This window comes from Labrus bergylta, chromosome 15 (assembly GCF_963930695.1).
Source record: "Labrus bergylta chromosome 15, fLabBer1.1, whole genome shotgun sequence".
In the NCBI taxonomy this organism is placed as follows: domain Eukaryota; kingdom Metazoa; phylum Chordata; class Actinopteri; order Labriformes; family Labridae; genus Labrus; species Labrus bergylta.
Window position 1 is genome coordinate 10,012,157 of NC_089209.1, and position 22,860 is coordinate 10,035,016.

The following is a 22,860-nucleotide window of genomic DNA, read 5'->3' on the forward strand; positions in this document are numbered from 1 at the left end:
CTGACTTACTGTTATTATGATATTATCATCGAGTGACTCTGCTGTTCCCTGTATAAGTTTTGCAGACTCAGACTCACAGCTGGAACAACATTACCTGGACAGACTTAACAAAGAAAGATCCCCGACTCCGTTTCTGACTGGTCTCTGTTCTCTGTCGTCCCCTCCAGGATCGTTCCCGCCAGAAGACGGACAGAAGGAGGCAGTTCCCCGGCCGATGCTCCTGGACCCCGTGTGGCTGTGCGTCATCCAGTCGTTTGCGTTTGCCTCGGGCTTCGTGTGGTACAGCGTCCTCCAGTACCTCTACTGCTGTATATTTTGAGCGCGCAGATGAGGCGAGAGTCTTTATCAGACCGCTGGGAAAAGCCTCAGGATCAGCTGGTGTGTGGCTCGGCGTCCTACTCGCCCCTAACGATGGATGAATGTACATTTACAACAGAGGAGAGACTTTACTGTAACAGGAAACACAAACACACAGATAACAAATACCCGTACCATACCAAACTGGTCACAGGCATAGTTGAAATTGCACACACAGCCCTAACACGACACACTCGCTCCAATAATCTCTCGCACTCGTCACGACTCACATTTCGATGTTTACACGTCCTCATACACGTAGACGCTCACACGAACATAACTTTTTATTCAAAGTCAAACGAAAACGAGGCTCAGGACTTCTCCACAAGACGCTCTGACTGAACTGTCTCTCTCGTCCCTCTCCCAGGCTTACGCCGCGGTAGTTTTACAGAGTATAAAGTACGTATGAAAAGCGTGTGTGTGAGTGGTGACTAGAAGCATAATGTCTGCCCTTATTCTTCTTCCTGGTAAGAGTTGATGAAGCCCTCTGGACCTCTCTCTCAGCCCGCTGACGAGCCGGCTGACCACAACTTTCCAGAGCAAGCCGCTGTATGAACATTGAGGCTGCGCATCCGGCCGCTCCTCTGGCCTTCATTGCACTAAGGATCCATACTGCCCTAACCGCTCCCTATCCTAGAAAATACTCCCACGTGTGGTAGCTGTCAATGTTTTAATTTATTTTTGTTTTCTTCCCTTAATCCGCATATCTCCACAAAAAAACGGCCATTGTATTTTTTTTTTTTTGTCTATTTGTTTTTCTTGTTTGTTTTTCTTCTTCCCGTTCTTGCCTGCCTGTCTGTCAAGGCAGTATTCTGAGCTCACTGAGAAAAAGGGGGGATCATGTTTACACTGGCGGGGCCTGCTGAAAGCCTAAAAGGGATTGGTGGCTATGATGCAGAGCGCGGTTAGGGTCGTTTCTGAGTTGGACGTTAAAGGGAGGAAGAGGAGGCCGTGCTGTAGTGCTAAAAAGAAAAAAAGAAAAAAAAGGAGTTGCACGCAGGGCAAGATTTGCAGTCTGATCACCTTAAAAAAAAAAAATTAAAAAAAAGACAAGAAAGAAGGAAACTCCTCATGGATTCCCTCATGTGTTCACCCTCTGCTCTCCAACATACATACACACACACTGACACAAACAATGTGCACACACAGCCATGTGCAGCTACACACAGCAGAGTGGACGTCTGTGTGGCAAAGGATCATCTCAGCGAGCCAGTCTGAGAAGGCAGAGACTCTTACTCCCACATTGACTATATAGTTTTACAAATATTTAAGCCATATGCTTAGTGTTGTCGGGGTGGGGAAAAGAAATGAAGAAAAAAAAAAAAAGGTTTTTATAGAAAGCTACCCTAAGTTCAGCATTCTAAAAATAGAGATTTTGGCTTACAGGACTATAGGTGTCATTACTGTAAATTTACAGCATAACCTGCCTAAGTGAGTGTGTGTGGTTGTCTTCCCCCCCTCCCCCATTTTTGATATAAACGATTCACGTGGTGTTGCTCTGTGACGTCAGAGTGCGGCGGCAGTATTACCACGAGCGGTCAACTTTGATTTCATTTTAAAAACTACATGAACTGTTGTCTTCATGTCATGGTATGTTTAAATCTTGTACATAACAAACTGAGGAAGAGTTTTCATTGTTGGACATGACTGCAGCGTTTTTCTCGATTATTTTATTTTATTTTGGTCTGTGATAATTCTGGAGAATTTTTAAGTTGAAAATATCATGAATGTTTTGGTTTTTTTTGTTTGTTTTTTTTTAAAGATGAAGACGACGAAAGCAAGGCTTTTCCCCTTCACTTCTCAGTGTTATCCTGTGTTATTAATTTATTTTATCTTTTGTTTCATCGTTGAGTTTCTGAGCAGGAGGTCGTTCCGTGTGGACACATGGGCTCAGTTTAAAATTTTGACATTTTAAGATGATCAGGATCTGGTGGGAAACCTCGACTATCAAGCCTTACCTGATGTCATGGTGGACCACAATCCCCCCCCCCCCCCCCCCCCCCCCCTCCCAAAAAAAAATGCTGTGTCCTTGAACTCTCTGATAGAAAACATTTGGGGTCGTTGGTGGTGATAATGTTTGTATGGCGTAAAACTTTTAGGAAGGGATCACTCTTCACTTACGAGGGAAACTCTGGCAGGGCCCTAAAACAATGCCGCTGTTCACTCTCGAATGTACTCGTGTCGTGGTTTTCAAGTCATTTATTTGTAATTTGCTTCGCCTGCTTGAATTAGGAAAATGATAGAGCAGAAGAAATGAGCATTGTCATAAAACCAGTGAATAAAAGGTGCATTTGAGTAGTTTTTGTGAAACTGTGTGAAATGCAAAAAAAAAAAAAAAAAAGGGCTACCTAACTGGGTAGGTTAAAAACTGTTCCAATCAGGCTGTAAATGTGATTCATACTGTGGCCCTTTCAGATTCCCCTCCATCGTGAGAGTGACATAAAATAAAGCTCCCATCTTTTTCTTTTTTTCTTTTTTCCTTTTTTTTTTTTTTAATCATGTTTTAACTTCATTTTTTCTGACCATATTTCCAAAGAAGGCAGGGGAAAAACGTTTTCCTAGATGTGGTTTTAGGAAATAAACACAATAGGGATTTAAACAAATTATACTAGAACTGTCTGTAATTTTCCATTTTGTACTTCTCCTTTAATTCCTAGCTACACAGCCATTTTACAGCACAGAAGACTTGTGCTAGAATAAAACATCATAAAGATCCTAACAGTGTAACTCTTTTCTTCAAACATGTTTTGTGCATTTAACACACAAAAAAAAATTTAAAATGCAAATGCTGACCAACAAATTATTATATTTGAATTATTTTTGTGGACACTTGTGAGCTTTTTTTTTTTGCTAAGAGTAAGATAAAAATCAGTAAAAAGATTGTATGTGGAATTAGCCAGATTGAGCTAGAAGCAGCCAGTTAGCTTAGCATAAAGACATCAATCAGGAATAGACACTTAAAATCTTTCAAATCTTAAAATATCTGAGGAATGTTAACCCAGCATGAAGGAAAATAGAATAAAAATTCTGAGAGTAACTCGACTGATAAAGAGTGAAGGCTGAATTGAAAAGTAATAAGAGATACTTTTTTTGTTATTTGTCCTCTTTTGCCTTATTTATTAGATGACGGCTAAGGCGAGAGCAAGAGGTCCAGCGAAGGGGCCGAAGTCGGATTCGAACCCACGGCCGCTCTAATAAGGACTATAGCCTCTGTCTTTAGGGTGCGACCTTTGACATTATATTTTCAGGATTTATTTTTGGCCTTTTCATGTCTTTATTGTAGAGACTGGAGAGTGAGGGATGACATGAGAAATAAGAGCCACTGGTCGGATTTGAACCCAGGCAGCCCGCTTTGAGAACCGCAGCCTCTGTACATGGGGCGCGCAAATGAACCACTACCTCTAGGCCGCCGGAGCTCCCAACCTTTGACTTTTTCGCAAAGCAAAAACATGCATTTTTCTTTTTTTACATTTAATCGAATGTTGTAGTACAGGATTCAAGATTAGTTGAATATGTCATTTTCCTCATGTATCTGCAAACGTATAAAGAAGAAACACTGTGCTCCCAGCAGATTAAATGATTCATGTTTATTTAGATAAAGCAGTGTTGATTAACTGACTGAGTTACCGGCTGAGTGTCTCCAGGTAACTTAAGCCTGTGTTTGCTCAGCTCTTGGTCAGGTGTTTAACTGTAGTGTCAGTCACTAGCTGCTGAGAGTTGCTGGTTTATGTTACAGACTTCTGGTTTCAGCAGTGACGGTAGGCTGAAAGAAATGCAGAGATCTTCTTACTCAGACAGGAGATCATCATTAGCATTCCCTGCCTGTTGCCGAGTGTTTAAGGCAAACGTTGCAGAGTTTTAAAGTCGTAAATATTCCTTAAGTGAAAATAGTACTTCAATTTGAAATTGGGCTACTAAATAACAGTTATTTCAAGATCTAATTGTACTTACTACAACAGGCTGACAGTATTATCGGCAAAATGTCAATCAAGAAGTAGAATTGAGACGACATCTAAAAATATCACTAATGCATTTATTTGTAAGCAGCCTTTTTTTTTTTTTTGTAGTTTCCAGATAAGCTTCAATAAAGATGCTCAACCTTTTTAATTTTTCCTCCTTCCAAGAGTTAGTAAGAATGACATTGATAACAAACACGTGTCATTAAAGTAAACGTGAAACTAGCATTCAGGTAGCTTAGACAGAAATCACTCCATGCTCTGTCCGAAGAAGGTAGACCACCAGTTTCTTTATAGCTCGCTGAGTAGACTTACATCATGAAGTGAGAAAACAACAATGTACAAAACGAGGACAGATTTGAACCCACGGTTGTTGCAATATGGACGATAACAATTGTACATGGGGCGCACAACCTTACCACTAAGCTAAACTTGGCACCCTCTAGATCTAATTTTTTAACAGTTCCCCAGGAAATCATGCCAGCCTCCAGGAAGTTGCTTGCCAAGCCAGAAATTTGTTTCAGAATCGACTTTTATAACTCTATTTTGTTCACATTAAACAAGCCATGGTATAATATTATGATGGTGACCTTTTAGAGCTCAATGCAGACAGATTGAGTCACCTCTGGACTGAAGCAGGCTAGCAGATTCCTGGTTACCATTCTTTATGCTAAGCTAAGAAAACTGGCTGCCTACTTTATTCCATATTTATCAAGAAAAGAGAAGTGTTTTTCCAATTGATTGATCATTATTGATTCAAAGTTTGAAAAGGGTCATTTACATTGTAACTGTGACATATATCTGTTTCTATTTGAGAATTCAAAATGTTATCTTTCCATCAGTCTGCACTATAATGTTTGATTTAGAGGATAAATAAGGCCAGCAAGGCGTGCCGTCAACATTTCCATAGCAGCTGGAGTGATAGGTGGAGGGTCGGGTCTGCGGGAGAGCCACCCGCTTCAGGCAGCCAATGGCAACTGGGAGAGAAAACAGCGGGAAGTGGGCTGGAAAATGGGATTAAATATGCACGAAGCTTCACCGACATACCAAAAGGGCTAACAGTCAGGAGCCAGGGTGGCCATTGTTGAGCGTGTTGTCCAGATGGAGAACCACTCTAGACTGTGTGTCCTACTCAGTACAGCTCAAAACCTCTTTCCAAGGTCAACCACCTCACACAGACGATCCTAGAGGAACTTTGGTGTCCTCTGCAGATAGCGCCTGTGTTCTTTATTGGACACCTGCAATAATCTATTTCACCGTCACTACTCCCAAAGATCATCAGTGTCACACTTTGATGCCTGCTCCCTCAGATACCTTGTTGGTTAGCCGTGTCCCTTGAGTCAACAAACACTAAAACACCCAGCTGTGGAGAGGAGGGCCAGGCTGAATGTCACTGCAGCAGCCATGGGCGTCACAGTCTCTCTGGCCCCTCCTGCTGTTGGACCGACACTGGTGTTGGGATCACATGTTTCTCATGCAAATACTTGTGTCAAAAACATCCATCGGGGAAAAGATCTGTCTCAGGAGTGCAGCAGGGAAGAAGCTCATACATTTTGACGTAGATAAATGTGTGATATTTCATTATCAAACGCAAAAAAGTGACTGAAATGGTAAGTCTATCAAAGATTCCTGTTAAAGTTTACTTGGCCTTGGTTTTGTCATATCAGTCTCGAAGGTTTTTGCAATTGTGCAATAAAATGAATATTTCTTAATCTTGAGGTGCTAATAAAATGTTAATATTTTGATCTAAATTCAGAGCATTGTCTAATATTAGTCCAAGGTTTTTTTTTTTTTTATATATACTGTGCAGTCTTGGGTAGTTGGTTGAGAGACTGGGCAGTGATGCACAAGGAGATTGGGGGGGGCAGAACATTATGATCTGTGTTGCTTTCATTTTACTAATGACAGTTATTAGCCATCCATCCACAAATATAAATCTGACATTTAAATGAGGGTAATGGATCCAAAGTGGTCATTTGAAAGGATGGAAAGGTACAGCTGGGTGTCATATGTGCAACAGCGATTTAAGATATCCGGATTCGAATAATTGAGACAACTGAGCCTTGAGGGACTCCAAGGCCAGGGTTTGGCACCAGATGGTTGTGACCCCACCAGAGGACCAGCTGTTCCACCTCCCTTCAGAATCGTCACCATCCCAGACGAGGCTGATGACATTGGTGTTGTCAGCAAACTTCATGCATTTCAAAGAGGGGTCCCCTGAAGTGCAGTCATTTGTGTAGAGAGACAAGAGCAGCGGAGAGAGGACACACCCCTGGGGGGCTCCACCACTGATTGTACAGGTTCTGAATGTGATGCTCCCCAGCCTCACCTGCGGCCTCCTGTCTGTCAAGAAGTTGATGACGCACTGACTGGTGGAAGCTGGTACTGTGAGCTGGGTCAGTTTGTGGTGGACGATATCCGGGATGAGGGTTTTGAATGCTCAGCTGAAGTCCACAAACAGGAGCCTTGTGTTGGAAATCTGTCCTCCTGGTGCTCCCTCTCAACTCCTGGCCTTTAACATGAGCATCTGATGTCAGAGCTGCCTTAGGCACCAGACTGTCTCTGTTGTTTTTAGCTGTCAGTTTTCCGCTCTACACCCCCTGCTCCCCGCCGACTGTTCCTGGCTGATGTCCAAACTCCTCCAGCTCTTTGTAGGAGTGACCTTTGCAGAGGCAGACTGACAGACCGGCTCGGCTCTCACTCTCTTGGTGGTGTGTGTGGTGTCAGTGTGTGGTACTGGCAGCACAGTCCGGAGAGGGCTGAGAGGATAATTTGAACACAACTGTTACTGTGGCTGCCCCAGTGAGACAGGAGTCCCAAGGACTGATGAAGTGATTTCACATTAGTATTAAGTTGAAGAGAGAAGAAGATTATTTTATAAGTAAAATGTATGATTTCAACCGTAACTTTGACCACTGCGGCTTCTTTATATCGTGGCATAGAGAATAATGGTTGTCACATAAATGTGCATAATATGGCTACAGTTAATGATCGGGTCTAATCAGTTTGATCGCAGTTTGTTTCAATTACAAGATCCTTAGGTAAAGTTTTAAAAGAGTATCAGATATAATCCTTGTGAAACCACCAAAGGATAATACCACAGAGTTCAGTTCTGGGGGAAAATGGTCTTTGTACAGACGTAAATGGATATCTCAGTGTTAGCATAAGTGGATTCTTAGATTAACTCACCTGAGAAAATATGACATATAGACAACCAGAAATATGAGCAGTGTGACAGCTTGCCAAGTGTTACTTTTTAGATGATAACTGTTTCACAGCTTCCAGCTAAGAAGGGTATCAGACTCCAATGTTCTTGACATATGCACCCATGAAACTGATCTGACGGCAGCTTGCAAACTTTTAATGCATTCAGGAATTCATCAGAAAGATTAACAAAAGCTAACTCACAGCTGCGCACATGTACTAATAGCCTTTCCAAACACTGGCATTACAAAAACACAAGAGAATACTAAAAATGTTCATTTACATGTTTTTAATATAGGCTAATAATTTGTTGTAACGGCTAGAAGCAGAATAAAAGCAATGTCCATGTATGTCACTACTTTAGCAATGATAGGACATCAAATCATTTAGAAAATAGACACAGGTGTGTGCATCTTTGTGTGTAAAGAGCAACAGACGACACATTGCTGTCATCATGTGCAAACTTATCATACTTTTACATATGACATATTACTATTACACTTTTTTTTTACACACACTTTCCTTTCAGCCTTAATCTTACTTGATGATAATGTTTTGTTTCAAATGTGAGTACTTTTTTGTGTGTTAATCATTATATAATATATAATGATACATTTTTATGTTTTTCTGGAAGGCATCATAACCCCTCTCTTGGTGGCTCAAAGTCAAATTTAATATGTACATTATAGTATGCTATTTTAAATTTAAAAATAATAAAAAAGGAAAAGAAAATAATTGAGCCTGCCTTTCAAAAAAGAAAAACAAATTAAGCTAATTGTTACAATTTTATAGTTAATTTTCCCCACAGGTTGATAATCTTGCCAAAACCTACTTTCCTGGTTTACTGTACATATTACTGTAAGTCTAAAAGACATTACATTTCTGTGAATAGGCTACAGTGCAGTACATTAGGCTACATTACATTAACTAATAATAAATCCAATAATAATAGATCCAAACATAAATAAATAACATACAAACATAAATAAATAAATCCAATAAATCCAAACATAAATCTCTGTATTTTTTTTTTACATCCACAGTTCGAAGAAAGTGAGCTGATTTTATTTTGGTATCCTTTTTTAAATTGGTAGCTGAAATAACACATTTATTATCTTGCCAGAGAACGTGTTCTTTTTAAATATAATAATAGGTTCAAACCTATTCAATGGTTCAAACTGTTTGGTTTCTTCTGGCCTTACATAGCCTATATTATGAGCAGATATGAGCCATGCATACTTGTTCTTTTTGGCTTTTATCACAATGCAACATTTAAAATCAGTGCAAGTATCGACAGATCAATTTTTTACACTTCGCTTACACATTTGAATTTGTCTGTCCTGTGTCCCAGGAGATAGTTGCCAGGGTGACCACAGCGTGGCTTCGACCTCCGACCAGATTGTGTATTTCTGGCGCCACCCTGTGGAGAGTGGTGGACCTGCACGAGTAATCTACCCGCCCCACTCTCGCGGTTTCCAGGCGCTTGGCAACCTCGCGAGTTGTATGTTCTTATGGACCAATCAGGAGCCACCAGTAGGGACAGAGTGGGCCAATCATGATTTGAGATTTCGGCACCAATTTAAACGGAGAGCCAGCGCTTCCTGTTTTGTTTACAGCAACACACACGAGTGGACTTTCAAAGAAGGAAAAAGCCCCAAAATTGGTTTATTTTGGCATCAATATCGGGGGACTAAGGCGACTCCAGGACAAGAGTAAACCGAGACAGTACTTCTGAAATAATGTGCAGCCTGTGTTAATGCGTAGTCCACGTTAACGTCAGCTTGAGTCAGATAATATTTAACGATTTATTCGAAAGATGCCGTCCCGAGTTGAAGATTACGAGGTGTTATACACTATAGGCTCGGGATCCTATGGAAGATGCCAGAAAATAAGACGGAAATCGGATGAAAAAGTGAGTTATGTTTACACACACACACAAAAACACTGCCTACCTGTCGCTAGGTAACGCACGTTCACCGTTTACTGTGGTTAACCCGAGTTATAACCCGAGTTAAATAACCCTGCACAAATATAAGTGATGCTGTGTTAAGTTTTCTATACTATGCGCTTCAGTTAAGAATATCAAACACATTGTAAAGTCTTGTTACATGAACCTAAATAAACAATGTGCAGTGATGGGTGACGGGGAAAAAACAAATTTGCATATTCGGTTTTGTAATCATAAAAAAAAATGTTTTATAAAATGATTAAAAAAAAAAATAAAAAAAATAAAAGGCAGATATGTTGATTCCCTTTCAAAAAGAATGAATGAAACCTTTATTGCCCCTAGGGGAATTTGCCTTGCACAGAGAGCTAAAAAAAAACCCCACACAATTCAAACAAACATTTACAGGACAGCACATAAAAACACATAAAAACACTAAAGCATCACATGATTCAATTGAGGGATTTCAGCAAGTTAGATAAAGTGCTGAGTGCCGAGTTCGTCCTGTATAATCAGTTCTTACAAAGGATGTAAAGCCTTTTTTTTAGTCCTCATCCTGGGCAGTTTGTACCTGCACCCTGAATTCAAGAGTTCATACTCTGACCAAAGGATGTGCAGAGGGTCAGCTGTAATCTTGATGGCTCAGTGTGTACCGATCTGTCAGGAAAGAAATGCTTTACATTTGCTTCCCAGTTATCTTGCTGCCTAGTTTAACAACCTTGTCCAGTTTGCTCCTATTTTGAAAATAAAACAGAACTAAATTGAAGTCTATTTAGAGGTTGCCCCCCTTTTTTTTTTCCCAGAGAAAGGCAGAAGTGCAGCTTCTTACCATGCAGGTATCCCACCTGAGCCTCTGACTTTGAAACCCTTATTCAATTCAGACAATAACAGCTGTAAGAAGAAGTCAGCAGACAGAAAATGTATCAGAAACCATTTTGACAATCATTAATAGTTTCAGTTGTTTGTTACGCAAAAGAATGTGGATCATTTAAAGAAAGGGAAAAAAAAAAGTGCTACCTACTCCCTTGTTAGACATCATAATATATATATTGAATTTTGATATTTAATCTCTTTTTCCAAAGATCCTTGTGTGGAAAGAGCTGGACTATGGCAACATGGCGGAGAGTGAAAAGCAGATGCTGGTGTCCGAGGTGAACCTCTTGCGGGAACTCAAGCACCCAAACATAGTGAGGTACCACGACCGCATTATAGACCGGAGTAACGCCACACTGTACATCGTCATGGAGCACTGCGAGGGCGGCGACCTTTCCAGTCTCATCACTCGATGCATCAAGGAAAGGTGACGATCTGATTCTTGGCGTTTGAATACTTAGTGTACTTTAGGTTGCTGTGCCTGCCTTCTGTCTACAGCTGAAATGTAATCGTTTTGTTACTCTGGCAGGCGTTATTTGGAGGAGCAGTTCATCCTGCGAGTCATGGCACAGCTCACGTTAGCCCTGAAGGAGTGCCACAGACGCAGTGACGGCCGTGCCACAGTCCTTCACCGAGACTTGAAACCAGCCAACATCTTTCTCGACATCAAGCAGAATGTAAAGCTAGGGGACTTTGGCCTAGCAAGGATCCTGAACCATGACACCAGCTTTGCAAGAACATTTGTTGGGACACCTTACTACATGTCTCCAGTGAGTTCTTTTAATCCTGCTTAGTCTGAAGTTTTGTTCTCAAATTAACATTTTTTTGCAGACTGTTTAGAGCATTTAGTCTGAACTCTGAGCCTCCTGGATACAGCCTAATTAGCTATATTTGTGTTTTTTCTATCAGGAACAAGTAAACCGGATGTCATACAACGAGAAGTCAGATATTTGGTCACTGGGGTGTTTGCTGTATGAACTCTGTGCTTTATCGTAAGTTTCCTAACTCCTCTGAGTGTGTTTACCCAGCAGCAGGTTCGACAACTTTTGAATCTGAACATTTCTCCTGCTTTTCCCCTGTTTAGCCCTCCATTCACTGCTTACAACCAAAGAGAGCTGACAGAGAAGATCAGAGAAGGGAAGTACAGAAGAATCCCATACCGCTACTCTGAGGAACTAAACACCTTACTCAGCAAAATGCTCAACTTGAAGGTTAGAAGTGAATAATTTAACAACCAGATGATTATGATGAAACCAGCCAGTTTGTTTATGACTTGATGTAGGGGAGGGTTCATAGATCTTTATTTGTCTGTAACCAGGACTATCTGAGGCCCTCTGTGGAGTCAATCCTACAGAGCAGCCTGTTGGCTGAGGCGGTCTCTGAGGAGCTGAGGAGGGCACAGGCAAGGCTTCGAAGGAGGTCAGCGGAGTCTGACTGTCCCCCTCAAAAGCAGGCTGAACCCGCCACTGCAGCAGAACTCCGGCTCCGGGAACAGGCGCTGCAGGACAAAGAGAAGGCCCTCAAGGAACGAGAGGAGAGGCTTGAGAGTATGACAATTTATTCTACTTCCATTTGTGCCACACTGATCCCCCTTCTGGTCAAAGTTTAAATCTTACTGTGGAATTGCCGCGTTACAGTAACTCCTGCTGGCTCCTCTTCATTCTTTTCCCAATCTTCCGAATATGCCTCTGGCAACGCACATGAATTTCTCAGTAATTTCATGGAAGCCAGAGATTGTGTTAAACAACTTTCAGGCAGAACTTCCTTTTCTGTGTGCCTCTTACAGCACCAATGTAAACCTTGTCAATGCTCTGTCCAGAACATCTCTGAGAAGCGCCCGTCCATCTGTTGAGTCTCCGTTACACAGCAGAATGTATACACTGCAGCTTTACTCTGAATCACTTCAGCAGCATGAGCCCGAAAAGGAAACTCATTTAAATGTGATGTACTTGCAATTTAGGGGAATTAAGTTGGCCTAATTAACAACATCATGATGCCCATTTTTTCAGGTCTGTCGTCGTGAAGAGAAGAAAACACTTTCAAAAATGATTCTTCTTTTGAATGGAAGTCGGTTGGATCATTTCTGATGCATTTCTGGCAGTCAGTAAATCTAAATGCTGATTGGCTTTCGCCTCAGCATCGAGCAGATTCATGGCACAAGTTTAAATGTTAGATCTTTAATGGATTGTTAGCTTCACTGTTGTGCACTTATTCCTCTACAGACACATAAATCATAATAAGATTACCGTGTATAATGTTCCGCCTGTTTATTGTTGTCCGGACTGTTTTACACTGCTGATACGTAGTTGGTAATTACAGCTCGGACTACAAATGTACTACAAACAGAAAATTAAAAAGCCCTGTGTATAGAGTCTACATTTCTATACAGTATAGAATCTATAAATGGAGATTAGGATTTTCCCAACCTGCAAAATGAATGACATCTGCTTTCATAAAAGATGAATAGCTGGATTCTGAATCCATTGTTTTCTTAATAGAAACATTTCATACCTCGCTCTTCAGGTGTAAATAGTAAAGCATGATTCTTTATGAAAGTGGCTGTGTTACTCTGACAAACCATCCTCTCACTCTAAATCCTCAAATGAGTTTCTTCGGCAGATAAACTTGTTTAGCCTGAACAGGTTTGTTCCACCTGCAAGTGCCGAAGGTGTCACAGCTGAATGTTTACCTACTTTTACTCTCTTAAACAACTGCTTCCACCCCTCATGATTGACATTGAGTAACGTAACAATAAAATAATGAATACAACTGTTAGGCAGACTGGGCAAATGAATGCTGTAGAATTCAAAATGAATGTTTTTTTTTTTTTTTTTTGTCCTTTCATGGCAGAAAGAGAGCAAGAGCTTTGTGTTCGTGAGCGCTTGTCCATTGAGAAGCTGGCAAGGTAAAACACTTATTTTAAATCAACAATCTTTTCTGCTTCTGTCATTGTATTGAGCGGTGGATGTGAACTCTTTAATTCTAATGTTTCAGGGCAGAGAGTTTAATAAAGAATCACAACCGTCTGCAGCAGAGGGACCTGGACTCGTTCTATGGCAAAAGAATTGGTAGGGACCTGGCTGAAGACCTCTGGATTTAATGAACTGAGCTGTGTTTCAATGTTTTTATTCGTTCATGCTTTTGTTAAACCTAGATGACTAATATTCAGTGTATTTATTACTTTTTAATTCATTTAAATACTGTTTTTATACTCTAATAAAGTATTATTTATGACTTGTTTTGATTTAGAAAAATAATTCAGTTCATATTACTCACTGTACATTCTGATCTTTGTTTTTCAATTCCATTCAAAAATTGTTTTAGACACCGGCTACAGATTACAAAAACGGCATGCAAAAACACTGTAAGACACCATGTGTGACTCACTATCATTCTTGGTCCTAGATGTGGAGTCCCCCAGCAAGAGGAAGGTCCACTTTGCAGGTGAAACCAAAGAGAACCAGCAGCCTGATGGTCATCACAGCGTGGCGGCCCAGGAGCTGATCCTAAGGAGGCTGCAGGTGGCAAATCTGCGGCCTCAAACACTGAGCGATGTAGAGAAAACCTGTCAGTTCAAAAGCAGACAGATACTCGGCATCCGCTGATCACACTGACATCACTGTCCAACATTTAACTGAAGGTCAAAGAGTCATAATAACTGGATGTAAAATAAGCTTTATTTATAAAAAAAAAAAATAGTGTTAGAAGCTGAGACTGTAGAGATGCAAACATCTGTCATTATTGCAGGCTTTGAAGTTGTTGTGATTGTAAATATACTGTGTGTTCTTGCTAAAAAATATGTAATTTTCTTTCATGTACTGCTTTAATATACACTTACCGGACCGATTTACTGATGATTTGAATTAGTAGGAATATTATTACTCCTTGAAATGACATTCACAATAGGTATCTTTTTCACAAGAGAAAAGAAAAATAGCATGCATATATTCATATATACACCATATGTGAATAGTTCAAAAGAATATGCATACTTTCAGAGTTTGGGGTAATGTTTCATATTAAAAAGTTATTAAAAAATGTTGTCTGTTATTTGTTATAGGGATTATAGAGAAGTATTTCTGCTGCGTATAAATCAAGAAAGTATTTGGTTTTTGACGTTTATTATGATTATACATGGATTGAAGACAGATTGTGCCCACAAGAGGTCATCACTTTCCCATGAAAGGCCAGCTGCTGAATGTATGATAGGATGCTTCTGCCTGTGGTAACAGTCAACGAAGCATCGAGGCTTCACACTTAGACATCTTTTGTTCTTCAGACAGAGTATATTATTGAGACAGAAGCTTAATATGTCTTGTGTTTCAATGGAAGGCCTCGAGTTTATATTTCACAAGATGATAGGGAAAAGAGGGGAAGAAACAGAGATGTGTAACAATTGAAGTCTTAATACTCAGCAAACATATTTGACCAAATATGTTTGCTGCTTCTGGTTGAATTCCAACTCACACTGATCATTAAAGCCAGTCATTACTCACTTGAAACGAGGGTTAATGCATGGCTTTTAGGCAGACAGTTACAAAGCTTTTGTCTGTTGTGATTGTATTAACATTCAGTCACTTGAAAAGCGCCGAGTGTAAAATATCTGCGTCAAAAAAAAAAGGTGTATTTTTCTACCGATACTGAAGACTGAGGCGTTATCGCGAGACTTTTTTGTTGTTGCCGTTAGCGTGCGTAGCAACCACTGTTGTCTCGGTGCTTTGCCCCGCCTTCTTTGCGAGAACTACTTAACGTGACCAATCAAATTCCACAATGGGCCTGCTCCGCCAATAGAAATCGTGTGTGTATGTGTGTGTGGGAGGGATGGAGGGATGTCCCTTAACACGGTGCCGTGTTTCGTGTGGAAAGTTTACCGGCTCGGGTGCAAAGTTTCAGCCGTCTGCAAAGCGAGGGTTCGTCGGCTAACGCTTTTTTTTGGGGGGGAATGTGCTAGTGACGACAACGGGTTTATTTTCCACGTAGCTCGAAGCGTTTCATCGGATAAATATCACCGGCAGCGGGGTGGTTTTCCGGTTAATAGCCGAGTGATGCTGCTGTTGAGGGGGGGGTTGCTTGGACAACGCTGATAGCATTTGATCGTATTGTTTTCAGGAAGCCAGCTAGCTCAACGTAAATCTGTTAGCTCGGGAGTATTGAACCGGCGAGCTTAGCCTGATCGAAAACAGGGAAAACAAAAAAAATCGAAATTTCACTCGACGAAGGACTGCGAGGAAATACAGAAAGAAGCAAAATGGCTTGTGAGCCTAATCGTGCCCGGCTTATGTGCATGCTGTCGTTGACTTTCGGGTTTTTTATTGTGGAAGTGGTGGTCAGTCGGATGACTTCATCCCTGTCGATGCTGTCGGACTCCTTTCACATGCTGTCGGACGTCATCGCTCTGGTGGTGGCGCTGGTCGCGGTGCGGTTCGCCGAGAAGACCCAGGCGACCAACAAGAACACCTTCGGCTGGATCCGGGCGGAGGTGATGGGCGCGCTGGTGAACGCGGTGTTCCTCACGGCGCTGTGCTTCACCATCGTGCTGGAGGCTGTGGAGCGCTTCACCGAGCCCCACGAGATCGAGAGCCCGCTGGTGGTCGCCGGGGTCGGTGCCGCGGGGCTGCTGGTCAACCTGCTGGGACTCTGCTTGTTCCACGGACACGCGGGGGGAGGAGGAGGCGGAGGAGGAGGAGGACACGGACACTCGCATGGAAGTCACGGACACTCGCATGGAAGCAAGAACAAGAGGGTGAAAAACAAGAAGGCTGGAAACGGGTCTACACTGGAGGAGACCAACAACCTGGTTGGAAATCACAGCAGCCCCGGGGAGGCGAGGCAGAGAAATGGTCCGTGTTTAAAAGTTGGTTATGAAATGATGTGCTTACAGGCTAATGTCATGTGTCCCACAGTCAATCTAAAAGCATGTGCTAGACCTTATCTCCATTGTTAGCAGTCTAGCAGTCCAGATTGCGTAACAGTATACGTGCGTCTTCAAAGCACCCTAAGGACACACTTGCCTGAGTGACTAATCCTTATTGTTTCTTCTGTGACAGAAGACATTCAGACAGCTGTTTGTTGTTATCATGGGGGGGGGGGGGGGGGGGGTGTTATTCTATCCTTGGAAACATGGCCATCTCCAGTGACACTGGTGAAGTTTCACATTTCAGCTATGTAAATATAAAAGCGTCTGTCAGACTCAGCCTAGAAACGTCCTGTTTTTTTTTCTTCTGGCAAGTCCCAACATGTGTTGGAGTCTAATCTATCAGAATTCCTGCAGCTTTCATGCAGTACTCGCACTGCTCATGAAGCGTATCAAATAGTACCAACCTGTTTGTGACACTGTCTGGTTTCCGAAACAACACCTCCACACACACATCAGTCTTTTCTGTTAAGTTGCAGGTAGACGGTGGTTGGATTCCTGGTTGTTGACGTTAAAGCAGTTAGAACGCCACCAAAAAGCTTCTGTGGTGCTTGCTGGTGGTGGTCATTCTGTCACTGCCTATCCTCCTCCCCTAACTGTAGGGTAAAACCGTACAGAAGACCATCTCCCCCCCCCCCTCGCACGGTTAGGCCTGAGCAGTTTCGATAAAATGGAGGCTGTTTCTTCGTCCTCTGTGCACTGATGGCTGTTACTGGGTCATACATCAGTGTAACAGTGGACTCAACAGCCCCAGTCACACCATTAGCCAGTGATGAACGACTCCGCAACAGCATCCTGGGATAGAAACAAGCAGCCGTTGCCCAGGTGCCTTTTCCCTCAGAGCTGTGTATGCAACACTGTACGCAACTACAAATTAAGGTTGCTTCAGGGGAATCACTGCAGATCGCCTGTAGCGTTCAGGATCCCCATGCTGGTAGTTTGGCCTTCATATCATTCTGCACAGCAGTGCTTAAGTGTTTGTTTCTCAGATCAGTTAAAGCACAGCCTCAGTCCTATGGGGGGGGGGGTGTCAGTTCCCACACGGTTGTCAGCTCCCACACGGTTGTCCTGATAACATTACAGCTTTAGTTCTCGCCTCTTTGTTTTCATCTCAAAAGTGCTTTGTTCTTTGACCCTAAATTATGTAACCTCACAATCTATCAACTGGCTGCCTCTGATGGCACCATCTTGAACTCGCCTTGCAGTGAGATACACCTTTTTAAAGCTTTGTTTTCCTCTCTATGAGTTTTTTTATTTTAGTTTTTTCATTTCTGTATATGTATTTTAATTTACAACTTTCCCCCCAAATTATTCAACTAAACTCCGTGTTTTTATCTTCAGAAATCAGCCGTAAAGCCATCACGGAGGCGCAGATGAATGGCAACACCCACTACGAGGAGATGGACCCTGACCTTGAACACGACTCATCACAGCTCAATATGCGCGGGGTCTTCCTGCATGTGTTGGGTGACGCCCTGGGCTCTGTTATTGTGGTCATCAATTCTTTGATATTTACCTTTGTGTGGAGGCCCTGCAAAGCAGATGAAACATGCATTAACCCATGTATCAACAGCCACACCACAGATCACCAGCATGTCAATCACACGCTGGTTGACCTGCTGGAAGGTCCCACTCTGTCACCCATGACGATGGCGGGCCCCTGCTGGGTTCTCTACCTGGATCCCACGCTCTGCGTCATCATGGTGACCATCCTGTTGTACACCACCTACCCGCTGCTGAAAGAGTCGGCCCTCATCCTGCTGCAGACTGTGCCTAAGCAGATCAACATGCACCGCCTCAACGAGCGGCTACTAAATCTGGAAGGCGTCCTCGCCATCCACGATCTGCACATATGGCAGCTGGCCGGCAGTCGCATCATAGCAACAGCGCACATCAAGTGCCACGACCCCACATCCTACATGGAGGTGGCCAAGCGCATCAAGGACTTCTTTCATGACGAGGGCATCCATGCCACAACCATTCAGCCCGAGTTCGTCACGTTCAGCTCAGAGTCTCGTGACTCCCTGTGTGAGCTCTCCTGTCGGACTCAGTGCGCTCCCAAGCTGTGCTGCGGCTCTGCGGACAAACAGAACGCCGGCGCGGACAGGAAGGCCGGCACTGACTGCAAGGCTGCGTCCTCAGCTCTGGAGGTTATCAACGAGACCCCGGAGCAGGCTCTAGCCGTTCAGGTGCGTCCTCACTCAGAGGGCGCAGCCTCAGAGGCTGAGGTCATGATTGCCAGAGAAGTGGAGTCATCTCTGTGAGATGGAAGGGATGGAGAGAAACAGAGGAGAAGCTGGAAAACCATCACATCAAGCTAATTCCTCATTGTCATTGGTGCTGTTATCTTTTTAATCTGTGCCTCTGTCACAGAAATACTTTCCTCAGCCTTTTATTCTCTTGTCATTGCCTCCAGTTTTGGGTAAAATTCATCCCAAAAACACTCTATGTTCATGCATTTATACCCTTACTTTCCAGATATAGCCTTCTGTTTACCTATTTTCACCCCCCCCCCCCCCCCCCTCCCAGCCTCTCCTCTGCTGCTCGGCCCCTCTCTTTTTGTCTGTTGCCCAGGCAGTGTGGTGGCGATGCATGTTGGGGTTCACTGACCTTATCTCCTCCAGGACCGGAGTGAGGCCTGCATGAGTGTCCCTCATTAGCACCGTGTTGTGATGTGTCATCTTGTCCCATGGTGTTTCTGTGCCAAAGCTTCTCACTGCAGGACTGAAAGGATTCGAGAGAAGTCCTCCTCCCCTCCAAAAAGGACACACACACACACACACACACACACACACACACACACACACACACACACACACACACACACACACACACACACACACACACACACACACAACAAAATGCAAGTCAGAGCACACATCACTAGGTTATTTTGTTTAGCCTACGGACCTGTTTGCAACAAGTCTACCTTGTTTTGTTTTTAGCGTAGGCTTTAAGCAGATCTATTTTCTTACTCTCTGGCCCAAAATTGAAGAGTATTATATTGCATACTAATTTAAGTCTTTAAGTTATTAGAAATGATCTATTTCTCTTTGTAGATGCTGTTTGTAATATTTAGTTTGGCTGATAGAAACTTTTTTTTTTCTGTCTTGAATATTTAGACAGACCATCTATGCTGTAGTCATTTATTTCAAATGTGATGTTTTTTGTTTTTTTTCAATGATTCTGTTTATCAAGACTTTCCTCTGGCCTTGACTCAGTTTAAAATGCAGTCATGAGTTGGATACAGAAGCCGTATCTACAAACTCTCTCACATTGCCTTTTAAACACAAACAACTGCTGTGGTATAGCACTGTAGACACAGAATAACTGTCTTGCAATGGCACAGTCACCTAGTGAAATGTTCCTTTACAAGTTTGGCCTTGCAAGCCAGAGGGTCGGGTCTGTTGTGAAGCGATTAGTACTGTATGCTATGATGAGGAATGAAACACTATTCTCTGTATGATTCTGTAATGGAAAGCTTTCTGGTGGTGGCTGTTGATTTAAGTCCAATATCCTAATGAATGTGTTCAGCACCTCTTCACAATCCATGCTGAAATTTTATATTTCCAGGATGTTTTACAATGTTTGCATGACCAAACTCAGACTTGGTGTTTGACTTTTAGCAGCTCCACTTTGAGCTCCAGTTGCTGCTTACCAGTACCTGCTGGTATTTTCCCAACATTACTCATTACTGTGTAGGGAGTGACTCGTGTTGAGTCTGATTTGTACTTCTGCATTGAATCTAGGCCGTAGCATACACCATGGTTTCTAGCACAGTTACGCAGACACACCAAGGTACAAGTATGTATAGTGCTCATGATGACATAGTCAACCCGGTGTAGCTACGGTGCAGATTTGACCTAGAAGTACATAACTCAGGCTTTGTAGTTTTTCTGTCCTCTGCTGTGGACTGCTGAGCCAGCCCTTTTTTTTTTTTTTTTTTTTGCTGAATTGAAGACCATATGGTGGCCTTGGAAACTTTATGAATTTTCACTCATCACTACAGATATCATTAGAAGGTGATCCATCAAAGTATTTCAGATTTCCACTCCCGTGTCAATGTGTATGCAATATAGAATTTGTGCTGGGGAATATATTTTGATGCGTTCCTTCATTTGTAATGTTGGGTCACTTTTATTCTGTGTCTTTTAAGACTTGAGCTCTATGTGCAAAATGAAAACAAGTGTTTTTTAATTTTAGATATGACATGTCAACTGATGTGTTTTTGATAAACTATATATATACAGTACTGTCCAATGTGTCATTGTGAAATAAAAGAAATATGGCTGTTTGGTACAGTTTATGAACCAAAACTTTTTCTCTGTCTTTTTGTGAATGCATACAAACCACAAAGATATGAACAACTCCCACAAAGGGATTCAAAGTTACTACAACAAATGTTTGTCCACCACAATGATGTAAAACCACCACAAACATGTAAAATGACATGGAGATGAGAATATATCAAAAACAATTTCTAATTGTGGCAAAATTTCCACATGGGAAAAAAAACTGTCAAACACACACGACGACCTCAAAGAGACAAAAAAACAAAACGGTCTGCAATAATAAAAGAATTACAGGTTAATCTACAGAAAAGATATGAAACCAAGACAGAACAAAAACTACAGTATTTCAATACAAACTACTAAGATACCAAAACTATGTCAAAGACAAAACATCCCATGCATGATGTTTCATGAGCACATGGACACATACAAAAATGACAAAGGGTAAATAGCTTGTTATAAAGCTTTTCTGGTCTTCTGACTACTCAATACACCTTTACAACGCAGGTCACACCTACCCATTCACACACTGATGTCAGAGGCTGCTTAAGTGGCCATCAGTATTAACTAATTCCATTGATACACATTCAAGTGTCTTGCCCAAGGACACATCGGACACGTGGCTGCAAGAGCTGGGGGAATCTACCTTCTGCTTGAGAGACGACTGACTCTACCACTGAGCCACATCCGCCCCTCTATGTCATTTGTGTCTTGTGTGTCTCAGAGTCTTTGTGTGTGGCTCCCACATTGGAACAATGGAGGATGACACTTGTAAAAATGTACAAATAGCAATTTTGAGACTATTTATTTTCACATTTGAATATGTTAAGTTGCACATTTTGCACTGATTTATTACACAGAATAAATATGGACGTTTAATGATGAACAAATGAGCCCCATTGCTTTAAATACTGCCACCCCGAGACCATGTGATACCTTTTCTGTCAAGAGTATGATTATCTTGAAATTAATCTCTAAATTTGGCAGGGAGCCAACTGGTGTAACTTTGAATCTCTTTTAAGGTTTTTTTTAATCCTTGAATGATTGAGAACCAGTTTCCTAAAGACATCAGTCCAAAATAAACTCTTTTATTGACTTTTGCCTTTTAAATCCACTTTAGCCGTGGAAGTGTAAACGAGATTAAAGCGGAGATTTAAAAAGAAATAAATGTGCAGAGGTCGGCATATTAGCTTGATGACACTCATCCGTTCTTCAAATTTCCCTTTAGAACCAAACTGATTTAGGATGCATGTATTGCTCAACATAGTGTCCATTTCTGCTTTGTTAAAAAAAAAAAAAATGCTTGGTTGTACATATTGCTTTTTATGTGTGATATAATTGTACTTGGTGGCTTCTGTTCATGTAAGTAAAGATAGAATAACATTAGCACAATTGACACTGTGACCTGATTCTCTCTGCCAAATAAAAAGATAAAAAAATAAACCAGGCGTAATAAAAGTCCCTCCTGGCAGCTGAGATATGTTGTTCATAGAATGGGAATGATACCAGGTCACAGTGACCTCGACCTTGAGTATCGAAATCTGAACAGTCCGTCCCTGAGACCAAGTGGACATCTGTGCCAATATTTGAAGATATTTCCTCCTGGTGTTTCTCATGAGTCTGGTGCATAACATTATGGAATCATGAAGCTATCATTGAAACTCACAGGAACAAGTTGATTGTATGTAAGGATGCACACATGTTAAGACTAACAGGATATCACTCGCTCAGGAGTTCTGTCCAGCTACAAAACCTCAGACTTCGTAAACAGTAATAATGGCTGGATGTAAATCCCACAGGATCAGGTGTGAGTTAGTTGTGGTGTTGTCATACTGCAATAACATAAATCCATAATAGCAGCATTTCACAACTCCTCCCTCTGATGTAAAGACGCAGATTAGGGCTCAGGTCTGTGGTTGAGTTTCAGTGGAATTTCGGTGTGGCTGCAGGCTGTGATTGTGTGGCTGATGAGGCAGCTGCCAGGCCGGACGAGAGTTTTGCGAGAGGCCCGGGGGCATTCCAAATCAACAAGCACAGGGTTCTTTACCCAGCATTCCTCAGTGCTGCTTTGCCTGTTTTCACCTCACTCTCTCTCTCTCTCTCTCTCTCTCTCTCTCTGTCCCTTTTCATGTGGAAAGAAAGGGGTACACGGTCTGTGTTTGTGCTCTTTGTTCAGGTCAGGTGTTCTTTGCACCTTGGTGCAGCCTATTGAATGCAAACAGTGAAGTGGGTCTGTATGCATCCACTGCTGACATTTAAGTTTTGTGAAGCCCCAGTTCGCGCCGTGCCCACAAATAGTTTTTACATGTACATGTATGT

At 42.1% G+C, this 22,860-nt stretch overlaps 3 protein-coding genes across 5 annotated transcripts in view; all 3 read left to right on the plus strand.

Moving 5' to 3' along the window:
• lpgat1 (lysophosphatidylglycerol acyltransferase 1) overlaps positions 1 to 2,355 on the plus strand; it is a 47,116-nt gene extending 44,761 nt beyond the window's left edge. For all 3 annotated transcript variants that reach the window (XM_020628273.3, XM_020628276.3, XM_029275971.2), the window contains exon 8: positions 168 to 2,355. In XM_020628273.3, the coding sequence (XP_020483929.1) occupies positions 168 to 319 (152 nt within the window). In that variant the 3' untranslated portion in view covers positions 320 to 2,355. The remainder of the gene's footprint in view (positions 1 to 167) is intronic.
• Positions 2,356 to 9,075: 6,720 nt separating this feature from the next.
• On the plus strand, positions 9,076 to 14,433 carry nek2 (NIMA-related kinase 2). The gene is made up of 9 exons (XM_065963662.1): positions 9,076 to 9,429; positions 10,545 to 10,762; positions 10,865 to 11,105; positions 11,245 to 11,327; positions 11,420 to 11,546; positions 11,654 to 11,882; positions 13,186 to 13,240; positions 13,330 to 13,403; positions 13,741 to 14,433. Exons 1-9 carry the CDS (start codon positions 9,334 to 9,336, stop codon positions 13,938 to 13,940), a joined length of 1,323 nt encoding a protein of 440 aa, XP_065819734.1. The 5' UTR covers positions 9,076 to 9,333; the 3' UTR covers positions 13,941 to 14,433.
• Positions 14,434 to 15,146: 713 nt separating this feature from the next.
• Positions 15,147 to 20,243, plus strand: slc30a1a (solute carrier family 30 member 1a). Its single transcript, XM_020641530.3, has 2 exons — positions 15,147 to 16,175; positions 17,591 to 20,243. The coding sequence occupies exons 1-2, from the start codon at positions 15,584 to 15,586 to the stop codon at positions 18,511 to 18,513; spliced, it is 1,515 nt and encodes a 504-aa protein (XP_020497186.2). The 5' UTR covers positions 15,147 to 15,583; the 3' UTR covers positions 18,514 to 20,243.
• The last annotated feature ends 2,617 nt before the right edge of the window (positions 20,244 to 22,860 follow it).